At 42.2% G+C, this 18,074-nt stretch overlaps 1 protein-coding gene across 50 annotated transcripts in view; it reads right to left on the bottom strand.

The window, feature by feature from the left end:
* LOC110523834 (liprin-beta-2) overlaps positions 1–18,074 on the bottom strand; it is a 113,159-nt gene that overhangs the window by 17,304 nt on the left and 77,781 nt on the right. For 8 of the 50 annotated variants that reach the window (XR_016495375.1, XR_016495385.1, XR_016495384.1 and 5 more), the window contains 8 exons: positions 11,085–11,177; positions 2,942–3,053; positions 2,596–2,631; positions 1,354–1,415; positions 1,196–1,271; positions 885–991; positions 651–718; positions 306–389 (listed from right to left, as the gene is read on the bottom strand). Coding sequence is in view for 45 of the 50 variants with exons in the window: in XM_090232602.1 (XP_090088728.1) it covers positions 306–389; positions 651–718; positions 885–991; positions 1,196–1,271; positions 1,354–1,415; positions 2,596–2,631; positions 2,942–3,053; positions 11,085–11,177 (638 nt within the window). In the remaining 5 variants the exon portion in view is untranslated. Of the gene's footprint in view, positions 1–305; positions 390–650; positions 719–884; positions 992–1,195; positions 1,272–1,353; positions 1,416–2,595; positions 2,632–2,941; positions 3,054–3,998; positions 9,087–11,084; positions 11,178–12,090; positions 12,289–18,074 lie in introns of those variants that run through there. The other 42 variants (XM_090232518.1, XM_090232506.1, XM_090232652.1 and 39 more) reach the window with 14 other exon arrangements.

The following is an 18,074-nucleotide window of genomic DNA, read 5'->3' on the forward strand; positions in this document are numbered from 1 at the left end:
TACAACACTATAGTATTTCAAGTTGGGTTAAGGGCTGGCCTCTCCGCAGTAGATTTCTGAGTTGGCAGTGGTTGGCAGCGGCCTGTGGTCTTTGGGATGCCCTACCTCTCGGAGGGGATTGTAGGTAATGTGATGTGACAGGCTGAGCTCTACGGGAGAGGGGGGCTGTGGGGGCTGTTTGTGCCAGGCGGGGACATCACAGTGACAGGGTCACTCACAGCCACTTTAGTGGGCCCTTAATTAAAGACAACCAAAACAACGAGTGGGCCTGGCTGTCACACCCACACAGCCTCAGCTCTACTTGCCATTCTCCGCTGTAGAAGCAACCAGCATCACTCTGGGAGACCATCACCATCGACGTCTCCAGGGAGGTCTGGATACTGCGGCAGCTGGGACACAGGGACAGGTCCAATATAACACGGTAAACCTGAGGGATCACGGCTGGGGCACAAGGGGTGTGTGTGTGTGTGTTTGTGAGAGCGAGTGTGCTTGCAAGTGTTTGGGTGTACAGGGGCACAAGTGCCTTTTATTCACGTTCGGTCAACCTCTCCCAAGGACATCTAATTTCAACAACAACAATACAAGCCCGTTGGGGACTTCTTCCTCCATGTGTGTGCAATCAGTGGTTGTCAGCTGGCTTGTTTATTTACCTGGAGTCCAGCTCTTTCTGGAAGGACGAGGGAGACACTAACAGGGGAGAGGAGCCTCTAGAAGACATCTGGGTAGGGCGATATGAGAGCAGAGGCACGGAGTGTATTACTAGTCAGAGTGTTTAGTACTATTCAATGAAAATATGATGAGTGGGCGAGTACTTGAGAAATGCAAGGTTGTCATTGTACTGTGTTGTGTGGTCCACAGGGGAGGAGCAGACAGAGCTCTCTTACCGCTGACCGGATGATGTCTGAATGAGCTTTATGGGTGAGAGCCCTCATCTTCAGACTCCCACTCAGTTCCTCCTCACTGCTCCCAACCAGGAGCTTCTCACTGGACCCTAAATACACACACACACACACACACACATTCAGAATTTATTCAATGCCTCTTCAACATTCTTGTAATTATTTATTTGAAAAATGTCAAGCTCTCAGCTTGAGTATATGAAAGCAGCGTGCATCACCTTTGAGTAAGTGTGTATAAAAGCAGTGAATGTGTATAATCTCTGGGAGGGAGTGTTTATAGGCAGTGAGTATATTACCTTGAGTGAGGGCCATCACCTCCTTCATCTTCCTGTACTGGCCCAGGAGAACAGTCAGCTCCTCTATGTGACGGTCCTGACACAAATAGAAAAGACTTTAATAACACACCTTCACTCTGTACAACATCAAGAAATTAGAATATGACACATTTACTTACTTTCTCATAATTAGTTGCTACCAAAGACTCCATCCCCATTTTCAACCTTTGCAATTCTTGGTCTGAACACAGAAAAGAAAATGTATTTTTGTGACTCATGAGAGTAATTATGTTTAAATATCAACTGTTCATAACTCCCTGGGATAAAGCAAAAACAAATCCCATGAGTGAAACTGAAGTTGATCTCAGATCGATTGTCTGCGGGGCCAAGTTAACCTTTTATGTAAAGCAGTAAAGACCATCATGCTTTTAGGGAAAGAGGATCATTTTGTACATGTATTAAACTGCGAGTTTGACCAGTCCCATTTGTTAGGGGGTCCGGGGTACTCCCCGGAAAAGGACATTCTACTCCAAAATACATTTTTAAAAAATGAGGATGCTGACACCATCTACAATATATTTTCCAACTCCAGAAATGAGCCCAATAACATATTGGTAAAAATGACGTTAAAATAATTTTTACATATTGGACCATGTATATATCATTTTTATTTATTTATGCCGCACACAATTTTAGGAGTAGAGAAATAAACGTGGTAGCAATGGAAAGCTGGTATCCCCCTCTTTTTTTTATAACAAAGGCCAATACTGCTTTCAAAAGTATTTTTTCCCACGATTGTATTAAGAATTGTTCTGAAATGACTGCTTGTCAGAGTACGTTTCTCTCCCTATGCTCTCGCAACTTGAATGTGCCTTCAGAGGAACATTTATCTTGCATAGAACACAGTACAACAAGCCGACTAGTTAAATAGGTCAACTATTCTACTATGGGGTGGTCTGATTTTGTTTTAATAATAACATTACAAGGCAAAAATAGTGGCACTGGAAAGTTACATCCTGATTGATAAAGTATAGGCTTTGAATTACTTTGCCAGCAGCTACAGTAGGCTTTTTGAGTGTCAGCAACAATCATGTATGTTAGCTCAGTGCACACAGCGTAACAGAGAAAATAAAATATTGGGTAATATATTTCGTAGAACAGACATGCTTCTCTATTAGGCCATTTCATCTCCAATGTTCTCATGGGCGTGGGTGTGAGGATGTGTCAGAGCTTCCCCCCTCCCTGCCCCTTCTTCCCCCCTCACCCCTTCTCCCATCTGCAGCTGCCGGGGCTGATGGAATGGGTATGACAGACATGACAGCATGCCAGCGTGGGTTAGACAGCACAGTAGAGAGGCAGTGACGGCGGAGCAGCATTGTACCAGGGCCACAACTGCAGGAGCTTAGAGACTAGAGACTTACATTTGTCTGTCAGCTGTCTCCTATACACCTCCTCTACTGCAGGGGGCAGCATAGAGTAAAGAGACAACAGTGGAGGGGGCAGAGAGAGGGCATTTGATAGGTATTGTATTATCTGAATGAGGCACCACATGCAGACGACCAGCTGGTATAATTCAACCTCTAAATATGTATCATTAGTTCCTATTATCAAATGTCAATGTTCAAAGTCTCCCCCTGCCCTGACAGTAGAATAAACATTAGTGGATGGTATTAAGTTTGAGGTGGGACACCTGAATTAATGACAGTATGTGTTAAAATAGCCAGTCCCTGGTATTACTGATTATGTATGTTTGACAGGTAAAGTTACCTCTCTCTGGGTTCTCATTGGTCATTGGGCCTCTGGAGACCAGCTGGCTCTGTAGGCCCTCAATCGCAGAGTCTTTGGAAGCCAGCATCTGCTGTAGGTCTGCTATCTCCGCCTGAGAGGGTCACGGTCAATGGAGTGATACAAGTTAATACTGCATGTTGACAGCCACATTATGACATTAGATCTCATACAGATATAGGTACAAGGTGGCAAGACAATTATGTCTTCCTCAAGGAGGAAAAGCATGAGAGGGGTGTGGATAGGGCTGTGGCAGTCACAAAACTTTGTCAGCAGGTGAATGTCAAGAAAACAACTGTCAGTCTCATGGTAATTGACAGTTAATTAACATAAAGACACATAGCCTCTCCTGGCTTCCACACAAGCTACTGAAGCAGACCTTTGGAACATCTACATTTGAAAAAGTCTAATAAATCCATGTAATATAGCCTACACCTTCACAATAAATCCATTATTTATTTTAGACAGGTCTAAAGAAACATGATATGAAGAGAATGTAGTCTATTTCAGGAGAACAGAATAGCATCCTCTGAGTTGTCCTTATGTTAGGTCCTGATCTGGCTATGCCAATGACTGTGGGCTACACTAGTTCATTCAGCAGAAGATTTGCTTGGAATTCCGTGGCATTATTTTATATTATTTTATAGTAGGAAGAATGCAATTGAACACAGCTGAATAAAATACACTGGATATTTTCTCCAAACGATTTGTGGGAGTGCGATTTGTGGGAGTATTCTGTGTTGAGCGGTTAATAAAGAAATAGGTACTCCTATATGCTTCATTTAGAGTTATTAATGTAACTTTAGTTGTTCTTCAAACGTTGGCCTATATGATTTGATTTTTAATACATTGTAAGCCTGCATGATGAGACTCTAATGATGATTTTTTTTTTAAGTTGCTTGAAAGTCATGAGCTCTGCTTTGTTCTGTACACACTACATCAGTCACTCATTCACAATTTGACAAGCACTTGATAATGCCTAAAATGTTACAGCAGCATTCCCTTTGTGTGGTAGTAATGCACCTTAAAAAAAACATGCCTTTTGCAGCCGGCCAGTGGCCATTGTGCCCTTCGTCCTGAGTGCTGCGCGTTCCAAATCACCTCTCACTCACATGGCTCTCCATCACGTGATCGGGTCTTTCTCATATGCTACAAGTGAAGAGAGACACATCGGGGACGCAACTGAACTGTCCACATTTACTTTTCGTCAGCCAACAAGATGAATAGGCCTAACGAACAGCAAAAGCACTAGCCTATGTCAATCTACTATCCGCCATAGTACAAAGGTCGACCTATTCTATTCTGTGCAATAAATAAATATTCCAAACATAGTCTGGGACAGTTGTGGGATGCAATATATCCCATATTAATGTGCTTAATTTTAAGAAGTTATTTGGCCACTTTAGTTCATGCCAGCCAGGTAGGTAATACTCCTGTTGTAAATATAAGCAATCTGCTTAATATTAGGAAAGTTTAGAAATAAGTATAGCAGGCCTAGCCTATAGAAATAAGATTGGAACCTCCTCTTTTTAGTAGAGGCCATCACTCTGTTTTCTCGCGCAATTGCATAGCCTATAGAAATGTTGCGCAACATGAGCTCATGGGCTCTCATGAAGTATTTGATTCGATTTTCGATTACATTTGCATTGATGCCAGATTGCGTAAAGGGACAATAGAGTGCTGAGTACCGGGCAGTTAGCAAGTTTGGTAGGCTACTTATGATCAGCAGCAGCATCAGAGCTTGGAGAAGCCTAATTACGTGACTAAACAGTCATGTGGAATTTGACTGCCTTCATGACTCGTGACCGACGGTGTGGTGGTAATACGGTCACCGCAACAGCCCTAGGTGTGGTGCATAATTCCTGATAAAAGACACAGTCCACAATCTTAAACACATTCAAATTCGTAACATATTGTGCAAATTGGATTCGTAACATACTGTATCATACAAATTGGATGACGTAGAACAACAAAAACGGGGACCCGTTTTGGCTCGTGGGCACCACGCTGAAATTATACAAACTATTTGGAGCATCGCTTTAAGTCCTTAGTGGGGTAGGGAGAACAAACAAATACTGATCAATTCAAGTCAATAAAAAGCTCTGTGTTTCAAAGAATCTATTCTAGTCGAACAAAGCACTTTAAACACAATGTGGCCATATTTGCGATCAACCATTTTAATGTAAACAGTTTCAAAATGGGTATTAGCCAATTAAAATTGGGGACTGATTTGCACATGACAGAACAGTAAATTGTAGCTGGTCCCATCAGATAACATGGCACATGTTAGCCCGATGCTAACTTCACCAGGTGGCAGTGATTATATCCTGGAACAAATTCTTCATCAGCCTAAGATCTTAGACTTTATATCCACCAACCAATGGCATTTCTTAAAATAGGTCAGTGCGGCCACTAGAGGGATATTTAAAACCTACAAATCGAAGGTTTACTTTTGTTCCATTGGTCTGTAACAAAATGTCCTAACGTGAGACAAACTGTTACTGTTTTCGCATATATGACAAAATCCCACATTTCTTCCTATCGTTTCTGTCACGGCTTCTGCCAAAGTCGGTCCCTCTCCTTGTTCGGGCGACATTCAGCGGTCGACGTCACCGGCCTTCTAGCCATCACCGATCCACTTTTCATTTTCTATTTGTTTTGTCTTTGTTTTACACACCTGGTTTCAATTCCCCAATTACTTGTTCATTATTTAACTCTCTGTTTTCCCCATGGTTTTTGGCGTGTTTGTTTTATGTATATACCTATACCTTTTACAGGTTCACACTCATTCGTGTGCTTTCACAGCAATAAAGATGTAGGAGGATTATGCAACAAGTACGTTTATATTCGTACATAATTTTTAAAAAAGTTGAAGATGTGGTCTTGTGGTCTTGTCAAATAGCTGTAATTTACCTTCACTGCTATCACTAATTGGTGACATGTTCCACTAAGGCGGTAAGCCCAGAGACTTATCTTCCAGTGTCTGGTGGAAAGCAGACTGGACCAGCTTTTCCTCTAGGATTTTTGCTTGTGCTTAGCTCCATTCAGTTTATTTTTTATCCTGAAAAACTACACTTCTTAATGATGACAAGCATACCCATAAGATGATGCAGCCACCACTATGCTTGAAAATATGGAGAGTGTTACTCAGTAATGTGTTGTATTGGATTTGCCCCAAAAATAACACTTCAGAACAAAAAGTGAATTGCTTTGCCACATTTTTTTGCAGTATTACTTTAGTGCCTTTTTGCAAACAGGGTGAATGTTTTGGAATATTTGTACAGGCTTCATTCTTTTCACTCTGTCAATTGGGTTAGTATTGTGGAGTAACTACAATGTTTGTTGATCAATCCTCAGTGTTCTCCTATCACACTCACGGTGAAATCCCTGAGCGGTTGCCTTCATCTCTGGCAACTGAGTTAGGAAGGACACCTGTATCTTTGTAGTGACTGGGTGTATTGATACACCATCCAAAATGTAGTGAATTATTTCATCATGCAAAAGAGATATTCAATGTCTGCTTTTTTTTTACCCATCTACCAATAGGTGCCATTTTTTGCAAGGCATTGGAAAACCTCCCTGGTCTTTGTGGTTGAATCTGAATTTGAAAATCACTGCTTGACTGAGGGACCTTACAGATAATTGTTTGTGTGGGGTACAGAGCCGCGGTAGTCATTCAAAAATCATGTTAAACACTATCATTGCACACAGAGTGAGTCCATGCAACTTATTATGGGACTTGTAAAGCAAATGTTTACTCTTGAACCTATTTCCGCTTGCCATAACAAAGGGGTTGAAGGATTATTGACTCAAGCCATTTCAGTGTTTCATTTTTTATTAATTAGTAAAAAAAAAAAAACATCATTCCACTTTGACATTTTTGGGTACTGGGTGTAGGTCAGTGGTAAAAAAACATCTCAATTTAATCCATTAATAATTCAGGCTGGAACAGAACAAATGTGGAAAAAGTCTAGGTGTGTGTATACTTTCTGAAGACACTATAAGTGTAGCCTACTCGTCTATGTAATAGATGTGTAGGCTACACTTATAGTGTTTTCAGAAAGAGCTAATGAAGCTAAGTGCTAATGAAAGAGTTAATGAGCTAATTGAGCTAATTAATTATGGGCTAATGCGCATACGCTTCTAACTTAGGTTACACATCTCTGACTTCATTGTTTTGTTGCGAATTCATGCACCTGGCATCCCTGCTGCCTCGGCTATTCCTCTTAAATCTTATGGAGTCCCAAGAAAAAGCCAATCAATAGGCCTGATCAATACCTCCTCGTGCCTGGGGATCGCAGAGCAACATGCAGATCTGCCATTTCATAATCTGTAAACTTTTTTTCCTTGCACTTTGACAGGTAAATATTTATAGCCCTAATATTTAGCTAACGAATGGCCTAATATCAAGCTAATATTTAACTTCTTACTTCGGCTACACATTGCTTGCCTCTCTTTTCCAGCTGTTACCATGCACAATAGCGCTGAATGTTTTACCATTTTATTAATAGGCCCACAGTGTGCACTAGGATGCGTTGATCAGTTGATTGACAGGTGCACTGTAAAATGATAAACGTTCCTCTAGTGTGGATGCTCACCAACATGGGTTCGAGTCCAGACTCGCAATAAACGTCTTAAAATAACAGTTACTGCAAAACTGCAATCTGTAGGTGTTTGTTCACATCCATCTAAGTCAACATTTGTAATTGGCTGATGAAGAATTTGTTGCAGGATATAGTCACTGCCACCTGGTGAAGTTAGCATCGGGCTAACTTCATGTTATCTGATGGGACCAGCTACAATTTAGCGTTCTGTCACGTTTAAGTAAATCGACAATTTTTGTTGGCTGATAAGCATTTTGAGTCGGATAAACTGTTTAAGTTTAAATCTTTGCTCATGTTCACAAGTATGCCCCCAAGGTAACTATCCACACATAGACATGGGCAGCAAACCTTCTCCGGTAACACAGGTTGGAGCAATGTGGGCTGGAACTAGGTACAGTAGAAGACATAAAACTGGAGAATGAGGCCGGATGAAAACACAACAGTACACTTCACCACTGCAGTACAAACCCAATAGACCACATGCACATTAAACAGGGAATCTCACTAAGCCAATATAGCCTATAGGGCAGCCTGAGTGGCAGCCTGGAGGGGAGCATGATGATTATCTGCCAGTCCGAACTGACGGGAGCCTGTGTGGAAGTAGTCACTAGTCAATAACTACAGAGACACCTTTAGGAGGTCATGAACTTGGTCAGTGAACTAAACAGGAGTCCTAGAGTGAACTTCTGTCTACCGTTCACAACCACACACACAAACTTGACTCGTCTCTGCTGGATGAGCACAGTGTAGATATATCCTGTGCACATGGACAAACTGTCTGCAGCCCGATATGTACGTATCGCCCCCTCTATCCCCCTTCCGCTCGCTCTTGCAAAACACGTACATTGAATAACAGAATGCCATTGGAGCATGCCGAGTTTTCTGTATTATTAGTGCTTGGTAAGGGAGGACGGGGGAGTAATAGTGAGCTGTCGGACCGACTCAATATCAAAAGTTTGTTTTTCACTTTCTCTTTCATACATTTATCTTAATTTGTTATTTTTTGAATTTCTGTCATTTCTGTCATATATCATTCCACATTATTTAACTAAATGTATAAGAAAATAACATCTGAGCTCTAATCTAAAGTGACTTAAAACGGGTACGTCAGAGGTGTTCGTCATATGGATTCCGTAGATTTAATAGTCATACAGGTGACAATACTCCTAGTAAACTCTACCCAGAGGATCTCAGTAGAACCACCTGAACCTGTATGGGATTGGGTGAATGAGATTCCACAACCATGGGGGTTAACAAGAGGAGAGGAAGAGGAGGAGGAGGAAGAGGGACAGGTGCAGAAGAAGGAGGAGGTGGAGCACAACAAGAGCAGAGGGGGAGGAGAAGGAGGAGTCAGCACGAGAGGCGGTTTAGGGGTGAGGAAGAAGAAGATGCACCTGAGCGGTCCGCCATCGCTCCTCCCAGTGCTGCTTCTCTACCTGCGTGTGCTCTACAGTGAGCTTCAGGCTAGAGAGCTTGGACAAGAGCGACTGGTAACACACATGGAGAGAGTAAGAGATAGACAGCTAGAGAGAGAGAAAGCCAGAAGGGGTGGACAGTAAGCTTGAAGATAGGAACAGTTTATCTCCAAAATCGGGGTTGCCAAGATCATCAAAGTAAATAAAGAAGAAATTACATTGCATTCGGAAAGTATCCAGACACCTTTACTTTTTCCATATTTTCTTACATTACAGCCTTATTCTAAAATGGAATAAATGGTTTTGTTTTTCATCAATCTACACACATTACCCCATAATGACAAAGCAAAAACTGTTTTTTGCACATTTACTAAATAGAAAAGACTGAAATATCACATTTGCATAAGTATTCAGACACTTTACTCAGTACTTTGTTGAAGCACCTTCAGTACTTTGTTGAAGCACCTTCAGTACTTCGTTGAAGCACCTTTGGCAGTGATTACAGCCTCGTATCTTCTTGGGTATGACACTACAAGCTTGGCACACCTGTATTTGGCAGGTAGCCTAGTGGTTAGAGTATTGGACTAGTAATTGAAAGGTTGCAAGATTGAATCCCTGAGCTGACAAGGTTAAAATATGTTGTTCTGCCCCTGAACAAGGCAGTTAACCCACTGTTCCTAGGCCATCATTGAAAATAATATTTTTTTCTTAACTGACTTGCCTAGTTAAATAAAGGTCAAATAAAAAAATAAAAAACATTTGGGGATATACAGTTTCTCCCATTCTTCTCTGAAGATCCTCTCAAGCTCTGTCAGGTTGGATGGGGAGCGTTGCTGCACAGCTCTTTTCAGGTCTCTCCAGAGATGTTCGATTTGGTTCAAGTCTGGGCTCTGGCTGGGCAACTCAAGAACATTCAGAGACTTGTCCCGAAGCCACTTCTGCGTCATCTTGGCTGTGTGCTTAGGGCCGTTGTCCTGGGGAAGTTGAACCTTCACCCCAGTCTGAGGTCCTGAGCGTTCTGGAGCAGGTTTTCATCAAGGATCTCTCTGTACTTTTCTCCATTCATCTTTGCCTCAATCCTGACTAGTCTCCCAGTTCCAGCCGCTGAAAAACATCCCCACAGCATGATGCTGCCACCACCATGCTGCTTCACCGTAGGGATGGTTCCAGATTTCCTCCAGGCGTGACACTTGGCATTCAGGCCAAAGAGTTCAATCGTGTTTCTCATGGTCTGAGAGTCTTTAGGTGCCTTTTGGCAAACTCCAAGCAGGCTGTCATGTGCCTTTTACTGAGGAGTGGCTTCCATATGGCCACTCTACCATAAAGGCCTGATTGGTGGAGTGCTGCGGAGATGGTTGGCCTTCTGGAAGGTTCTCCCATCTCCACAGAGGAACTCTGGAGCTTTGTCAGAGTGAACATCAGGTTCTTGGTCACCTCCCACTTCTGCCATTTAAAAATGATGGAGGTCACTGTGTTCTTGGGGACCTTCAATGCTGCAGACATTTTTCAGTACCTTTCCCCAGATCTGTGCCTCGACACAATCCTGTCTCGGAGCTCTACGGACATTTCTTTCGACCTCATGGCTTGGTTCTTTTCTCAGACATGCACTGTCAAATGTGGGACGTTATATAGAAAGGTGTGTGCAATTCCAAATCATGTCAAATCAATTGAATTTACGACAGGTGGACTCCAATCAAGTTGTAGAAACATCTCAAGGATGATCAATGGAAACAGGATTCACAAGAGCTAAATGTCAAGTGTCAAAGCAAAGGGTCTGAATAAGGTATTTCTGTTTATATATTTTTTTTTATAAATTAGCAACAATTTATAAAACACTCTTTTCACATTGTCATTATGAGGTATTGTGTGTAGATTGATGAGGGAAATCATCCATTTTAGAATAAGGCTGTAACGTAACAAAATGTGGGAAAAGTCAAGGGGTCTGAATACTTTCCGACTGTACGTGTTCAAATGAAATTGGAATATTAATAAGCAAAAATAACTAAATAACTAAAGTGGGTGTCACAAAGTGCCATGTGAATAAACTAAACTGACAGATAATTAGTGAACTATAAAGAAAAAAAGTGACAGAAATGATTTTTTTACCTTTGTGGCCTTTAGTTTTTTCTCATACTGCGATTTCTCCCCCTCCAGCTCATCCACTTTACTCTTGAGAAACCGGAGTTCTTGCAGGAAGCCCTGTGAATAACACAGAACATATTGTAATGTTTTAGTTGAAAATGACTGTCCCTTTGATGTAAAATCTCCAAACTAAAAACATCACTGTGCCTTCCACACGAAAACGACAATTTTTCCACAGTCAAAAACCAGTGTTAGGATCTAGACATTGTTCCCTCAGTTTATAAATGAACATGTTACACCAAAAAGTAGAAAGGAAGGTTTTCCAAATCCCAAGTAGTTTGTTCCCTTGACAGCCGAAAACACCGTGCAGTTAAGACAAAAAGCTAAACCTCCACTTCCCAGGAAACACAGCAGGTGACCCTTTTAATGTGTGACCAGTCAGTCAGTCCCCTATACTGTACTCAGTATGGATGGCTCAGACTATTTAAAAGGACCAATGTTTATGGCCATTACCTGTCAGTTAGATAGTCTGGTTTCCAGTTTGTTATAGCATCAATTATGCACATTTTAAAAAGTTGTCTTTTTAAACTGGCAACTGGCAACAAGAAACTGGCAACAAGAATATAATGTTTCTTTGAAAATGTCATAAAGTCATTAAAAAACATGTTAACAATGAATTTCATGTTTAGAGACAGGGTAGTTAGTAGCGTAAGCCATTAACCAAGCCTAGTACTTGGAGAAAGTGACCAGCAAACCTTGGCTGCATTAATAAGGTGACCCACGGATATGCAAACACACCACACCACTTACAATGAGTAACGCAGATTGAGATAACACCTGGACATGGAAGCAAACAGCACACATGAAAACCACAGGATTCCCACACACTGTAGTAGTAGAGGTAGAGACGTCGGACACTGTAAGAAAAGCGGGTAGTGTTAAAGCCTGTAGAGGATTCCAGAAGGGTGAGGAGGACGGGGGTTAAGAGAGACGGGGGAGTGCGTCCATTTGGTTCAGAGAGTCTGCCTACATTCTGTCCTCCACAGCGACAGCAAAACTCCTCCACGTCAGAGCCACCCAAGCCCACGTCGGGGCATTGGTCGTATGCCTTGCGGGCACCACTCTCCCCCTGGGCCTCCATGGCCCGTTTCTCCATGATCCGGGTATGGATCTCCTCCTGAAACCTACACATCTGCTCCTGGAGCTCGCTAATCAGATTTACCACAGACTGTGAGAGGGGGGAAAAAAATACAAAACAGAAAACGGAGAAATAATAATAAAAACGTTTCAAAATAATATGCACCGTTGTGAGTTAAATGTTTCTATGTTGTTTTTATTTTTTTAAATATGTGACACGTAACAGAAGTGGTTAATACTAGGATGAAGGTAAAGGGACCTCTGAGCTTCAATGCAGATCATATTTGACACGGTTAAACTGTCACAGCATAACTGCCAGACAGCATAACAAAAGTTCCTGACCTACTTTCCAAGTTCTCAAAGTGCAAATGGGAGGAACGGTTTGTCTGACTCAAGGGCAAACGTTTGCTTTACTTCCCATGGGAATTGGAAAGCACCAAAGATTTAGGACAGAAAGTTGATTCCTAACTAAATTCTTAGCAGTTTGGCCAACTATGATTAAACCTAAGGGCATGTGAAACGGGATGTCTCACAAACACAGGGTATATTCAAAGTGGGGGTCACGACTCCTAGTTGGGTCACGGGGGAACTGCAGTGGGGTTGCCAAAATGTAAAAATATGACACATTTCTATCCGGCCCGCGCAATGATTTGGTTTGTCAATTCGTTTTGGCCCGCTTCCATATCGCCCGCCATGCTCTGCACTAAAAGTCATATCAAGCACTGCCAAGTGGGGCACGCCAAACAACACACACCGCTCCTCCCAGAGCAGTGGGGGGGGGGTTGCCTGTTTTGCATGTTATTTTGACATTAATACGTGTCACATATCAGTTTGCAAGCAATGTCTCCTGCTGTACCTAATTCCAGCCCCCATTGCTCCGGAGAAAGATTGCTGCCCATGTCTATGTGTGGATAGTTACCTTGGGGGCATTCTTGCAAACTTAAGCACAGATTTAAACTTAAACAGTTTATCCAGCTCAAAATGCTTCTCAGCCAACAGAAATTGTTGATTTACTTACATGTGACAGAACGCTAAATTGCAGATGGTCCTATCAGATAACAGGAAGTTAGCCCGATGCTAACTTCACCAGGTGCCAGTGATTATATCCTGCAACAAATTCTTCATCAGCCAATTAGAAATGTTGACTTAGATGGACGTGAACAAACACCTACAGATTGCAGTTTTGCAGTAACTGTTTATCGCAAGTCTGGACTCGAACCCACGTTGGTGAGCATCCACACTAGAGGAACGTTTATCATTTTACAGTACACCTGTCAATCAACTGATCAACACATCCTAGTGCACACAGTATGCTTATTAATAAAGTGGTAACACATTCAACTCTTTCAGGGTACGTTCATTGTCATAGTGACACTGAAGATAATACCTCAATATAGGCTACATACAATGATACATAATTTATTTAAATGTAGCATGTCATTGTTTGCCTCCTTGTTTAAGTGTTCTTTTTTTTTGGGGGGGGGGGGGGGGGGGGTTGCCTGTTTTGCATGTTATTTTGACATTAATACGTGTCACATATCAGTTTGCAAACAATGTAAAAAATAATCTACAAATCATTGAGTTAATAAAGCTTCATACAAACTTGGTCTCTTTGCTTTGTTGAGTTAGGCAGCTCCAAAATGTAGGTGTTTCAGCCTAGCTCAGTGCTTTCTGTCGTGGTGGGGCAGCCAGTGAAAAATACGGAGCGTAGATGTTGGTAATGTTCTCTAGTTGCGCCATGATTGTCTCAGTGTTCTGTCACTCATGGGGACACTATGTCACTGCCAAATCTAAGGTAGAGCTAAAAAATTCAAGCCCCTTTGGTGCTGCCATAGAGTTACATCAGAAGTGCCCACCCAAGAAGGCTCAAGGTCATTGGCGACAGATAAAATGATGTCAAACCACGTTATATCTACAGTCGCTTTGATTGGACTGATCATGTCAACATCATACATTAACATTCTTATCTAGCAAGCTAGCAGTCATCATCATGAATGAAGTCGACAATCTAATGGCAAATGGTTTTTGATCCTTGTCATTTGAAGAAAAATAATGAAGAGAAATTATAGATAAAACGTATCGGTGCTCATCTGCCATTGGACATAAACATAAACACAAGCTGTTTACAGCTCACAGGGGATGGAAATTAGCTTGGCTCCTAAAGGGTTGCAGTCTGGCTTCAGTTTTTAAAGCTTGACAATCAATAACCAAAAAGCAAAACCTGCAACAAAACACCATGCAAAGGAGAAACATGTAGACCTATTACAGCAACATTTGAACAGTAGCCTGACTACTCAACTACAAGACATTCTGAGTGCACCATACAGCAATGCTGCATTCAACTGCACCGGTGATCCATGCAGTGCAAAACAAATGAACAAAATGTTTTAAGTTAAAATGTTAAAATAACCTACAGCTACGATTTTGCTATTTGGAGTTATTAAGTACTTTTTGATTAGGGTCACAGCATATTATGCACCTGCTTTATGCCTCTCTCTAATGTCAATATGCCTTGTCTACTGCTGTCTTGGCTAGTTTTTACTGTTTTATTTCACTGTAGAGCCTTCAGTCCCGCTCAAAATGTTATTTCGTCCCACCCTACACACATGCGGAGACCTCACCTGGCTTAACTTGTGCCGCCAGAGACGAAACCTCTCTCATCGTCACTCAACGGCTAGGTTTACCTCCACTGTACTCACATCCTGCCATATCCTTGTCCATATATTATGCCTTGAGTCTATTCTACCACGCCCAGAAATCTGCTCCTTTATTCTCTGTCCCCAACGCAGTAGACAAGCAGTTATTATAGCCTTTAGCCGTACCCTTATCCTACTCCTCCTCTGTTCCTCTGGTGATGTAGAGGTTAACCCAGGCTCTGTAGCCCCCAGTTCCACTCCTATTCCCCAGGCGCTATCATTTGTTGACTTCTCTAACCGTAAAAGCCTTGGTTTCATGCATATTAACATCAGAAGCCTCCTCCCTAAGTTTGTTTTATTCACTGCTTTAGCACACTACGCCAACCCTGATGTCCTAGCCATGTCTGAATCCTGGCTTAGGAAGGCCACCACAAATTCAGAAATTTCCATCCCCAACTACAACATTTTCCGCCAAGATAGAACTGACAAATGGGGTGGAGTTGCTGTGCCCTGGACACCATATGTGAATTAATTGTCCTCCATTTATCTTCAGAGTCTGTACTGTTAGGTGACCTAAACTGGGATATGCTTAACACCCCGGCCATCCAACAATCTAAACTAGATACCCTCAATCTCACACAAATTATTATGAAACCTACCAGGTACAACCCTAAATCCATAAACACGGGCACCCTCATAGATCCTGACCAACCTGCCCTCTAAATACACCTCTGCTGTCTTCAACCAGGATCTCAGCTATCACTGCCTCATTGCCTGCGTCCGTAATGGGTCCGCGGTCAAACGACGACCCCTCATCACTGTCAAACGCTCCCTAAGACACTTCAGCGAGCACGCCTTTCTAACCAACCTGGCCCGTGTATCCTGGAAGGATAGTGACCTCTTTCCATCATTAGAGGATGCCTGGTTATTCTTTAAAAGTGCTTTCCTCACCATCTTAAATAAGCATGCCCCATTCAAAAAATGTAGAACTAAGAACAGATATCGCCCTTGGTTCACTCCAGACCTGACTGCCCTTGACCAGCACAAAAACATCCTGTGGCGTACTGCATTAACATCGAATAGCCCCCGCGGGAAGTTAGGAACCAATATACACAGGCAGTTAGGAAAGCAAAGGCTATCTTTTCAAACAGAAATGTGCATCCTGTAGCACAAACTCCAAAAGGTTCTTGGACACTGTAAAGTCTATGGAGAATAAGAGCACCTCCACCCAGCTTTCCACTGCACTGAGACTAGGTAACACTGTCACCACTGATAAATCCACGATAATGAATATTTTCAATTAGCATTTTTCTACGTCTGGCCATGCTTTCCACCTGGCTACCCCTACCCCGGTCAACAGCTCTGCACCCCCCACAGCAACTTGCCCAAGTCTCTCCCATTTCTCCTTCACCCAAATCCAGATAGCTGATGTTCTATAAGAGCTGCAAAATCTGGACCCCTACAAATCAGCTGGGCTAGACAATCTGGACCCTCTCTTTCTAAAATTATCCACTGCAATTGTTGCAACCCCTATTACTACAGTGCCTTGCGAAAGTATTCGGCCCCCTTGAACTTTGCGACCTTTTGCCACATTTCAGGCTTCAAACATAAAGATATAAAACTGTATTTTTTTGTGAAGAATCAACAACAAGTGGGACACAATCATGAAGTGGAACGACATTTATTGGATATTTCAAACTTTTTTAACAAATCAAAAACTGAAAAATTGGGCGTGCAAAATTATTCCGCCCCTTTACTTTCAGTGCAGCAAACTCTCTCCAGAAGTTCAGTGAGGATCTCTGAATGATCCAATGTTGACCTAAAATGACTAATGATGATAAATACAATCCACCTGTGTGTAATCAAGTCTCCGTATAAATGCACCTGCACTGTGATAGTCTCAGAGGTCCGTTAAAAGCGCAGAGAGCATCATGAAGAACAAGGAACACATCAGGCAGGTCCGAGATACTGTTCTGAAGAAGTTTAAAGCCAGATTTGGATACAAAAAGATTTCCCAAGCTTTAAACATCCCAAGGAGCACTGTGCAAGCGATAATATTGAAATGGAAGGAGTATCAGACCACTGCAAATCTACCAAGACCTGGCCGTCCCTCTAAACTTTCAGCTCATACAAGGAGAAGACTGATCAGAGATGCAGCCAAGAGGCCCATGATCACTCTAGATGAACTGCAGAGATCTACAGCTGAGGTGGGAGACTCTGTCCATAGGACAACAATCAGTCGTATATTGCACAAATCTGGCCTTTATGGAAGAGTGGCAAGAAGAAAGCCATTTCTTAAAGATATCCATAAAAAGTGTCATTTAAAGTTTGTCACAAGCCACCTGGGAGACACACCAAACATGTGGAAGAAGGTGCTCTGGTCAGATGAAACCAAAATTTAACTTTTTGGCAACAATGCAAAACGTTATGTTTGGCGTAAAAGCAACATAGCTCATCACCCTGTACACACCATCCCCACTGTCAAACATGGTGGTGGCAGCATCATGGTTTGGGCCTGCTTTTCTTCAGCAGGGACAGGGAAGATGGTTAAAATTGATGGGAAGATGGATGGAGCCAAATACAGGACCATTCTGGAAGAAAACCTGATGGAGTCTGCAAAAGACCTGAGACTGGGACGGAGATTTGTCTTCCAACAAGACAATGATCCAAAACATAAAGCAAAATCTACAATGGAATGGTTCAAAAATAAACATATCCAGGTGTTAGAATGGCCAAGTCAAAGTCCAGACCTGAATCCAATCGAGAATCTGTGGAAAGAACTGAAAACTGCTGTTCACAAATGCTCTCCATCCAACCTCACTGAGCTCGAGCTGTTTTGCAAGGAGGAATGGGAAAAAATGTCAGTCTCTCGATGTGCAAAACTGATAGAGACATACCCCAAGCGACTTACAGCTGTAATCGCAGCAAAAGGTGGCGCTACAAAGTATTTTTCAGTTTTAGATTTGTTAAAACAGTTTGAAATATCCAATAAATGTCGTTCCACTTCATGATTGTGTCCCACTTGTTGTTGATTCTTCACAAAAAAAATACAGTTTTATATCTTTATGTTTGAAATGTGGAAAAAGGTCGCAAAGTTCAAGGGGGCCGAATACTTTCGCAAGGCACTGTAGCTTGTTCAACCTCTCTATGCGATCCCTAAAGATTGGAAAGCTGTTGCAGTCATCCCCCTCTTCTTAGGGGGAGACATTCTGGACTCAAACTGTTACAGACTTATATCTAT

The sequence above is a fragment of the Oncorhynchus mykiss genome, chromosome 1 (assembly GCF_057628025.1).
Source record: "Oncorhynchus mykiss isolate SJ-2025 chromosome 1, ASM5762802v1, whole genome shotgun sequence".
In the NCBI taxonomy this organism is placed as follows: Eukaryota; Metazoa; Chordata; class Actinopteri; order Salmoniformes; family Salmonidae; genus Oncorhynchus; species Oncorhynchus mykiss.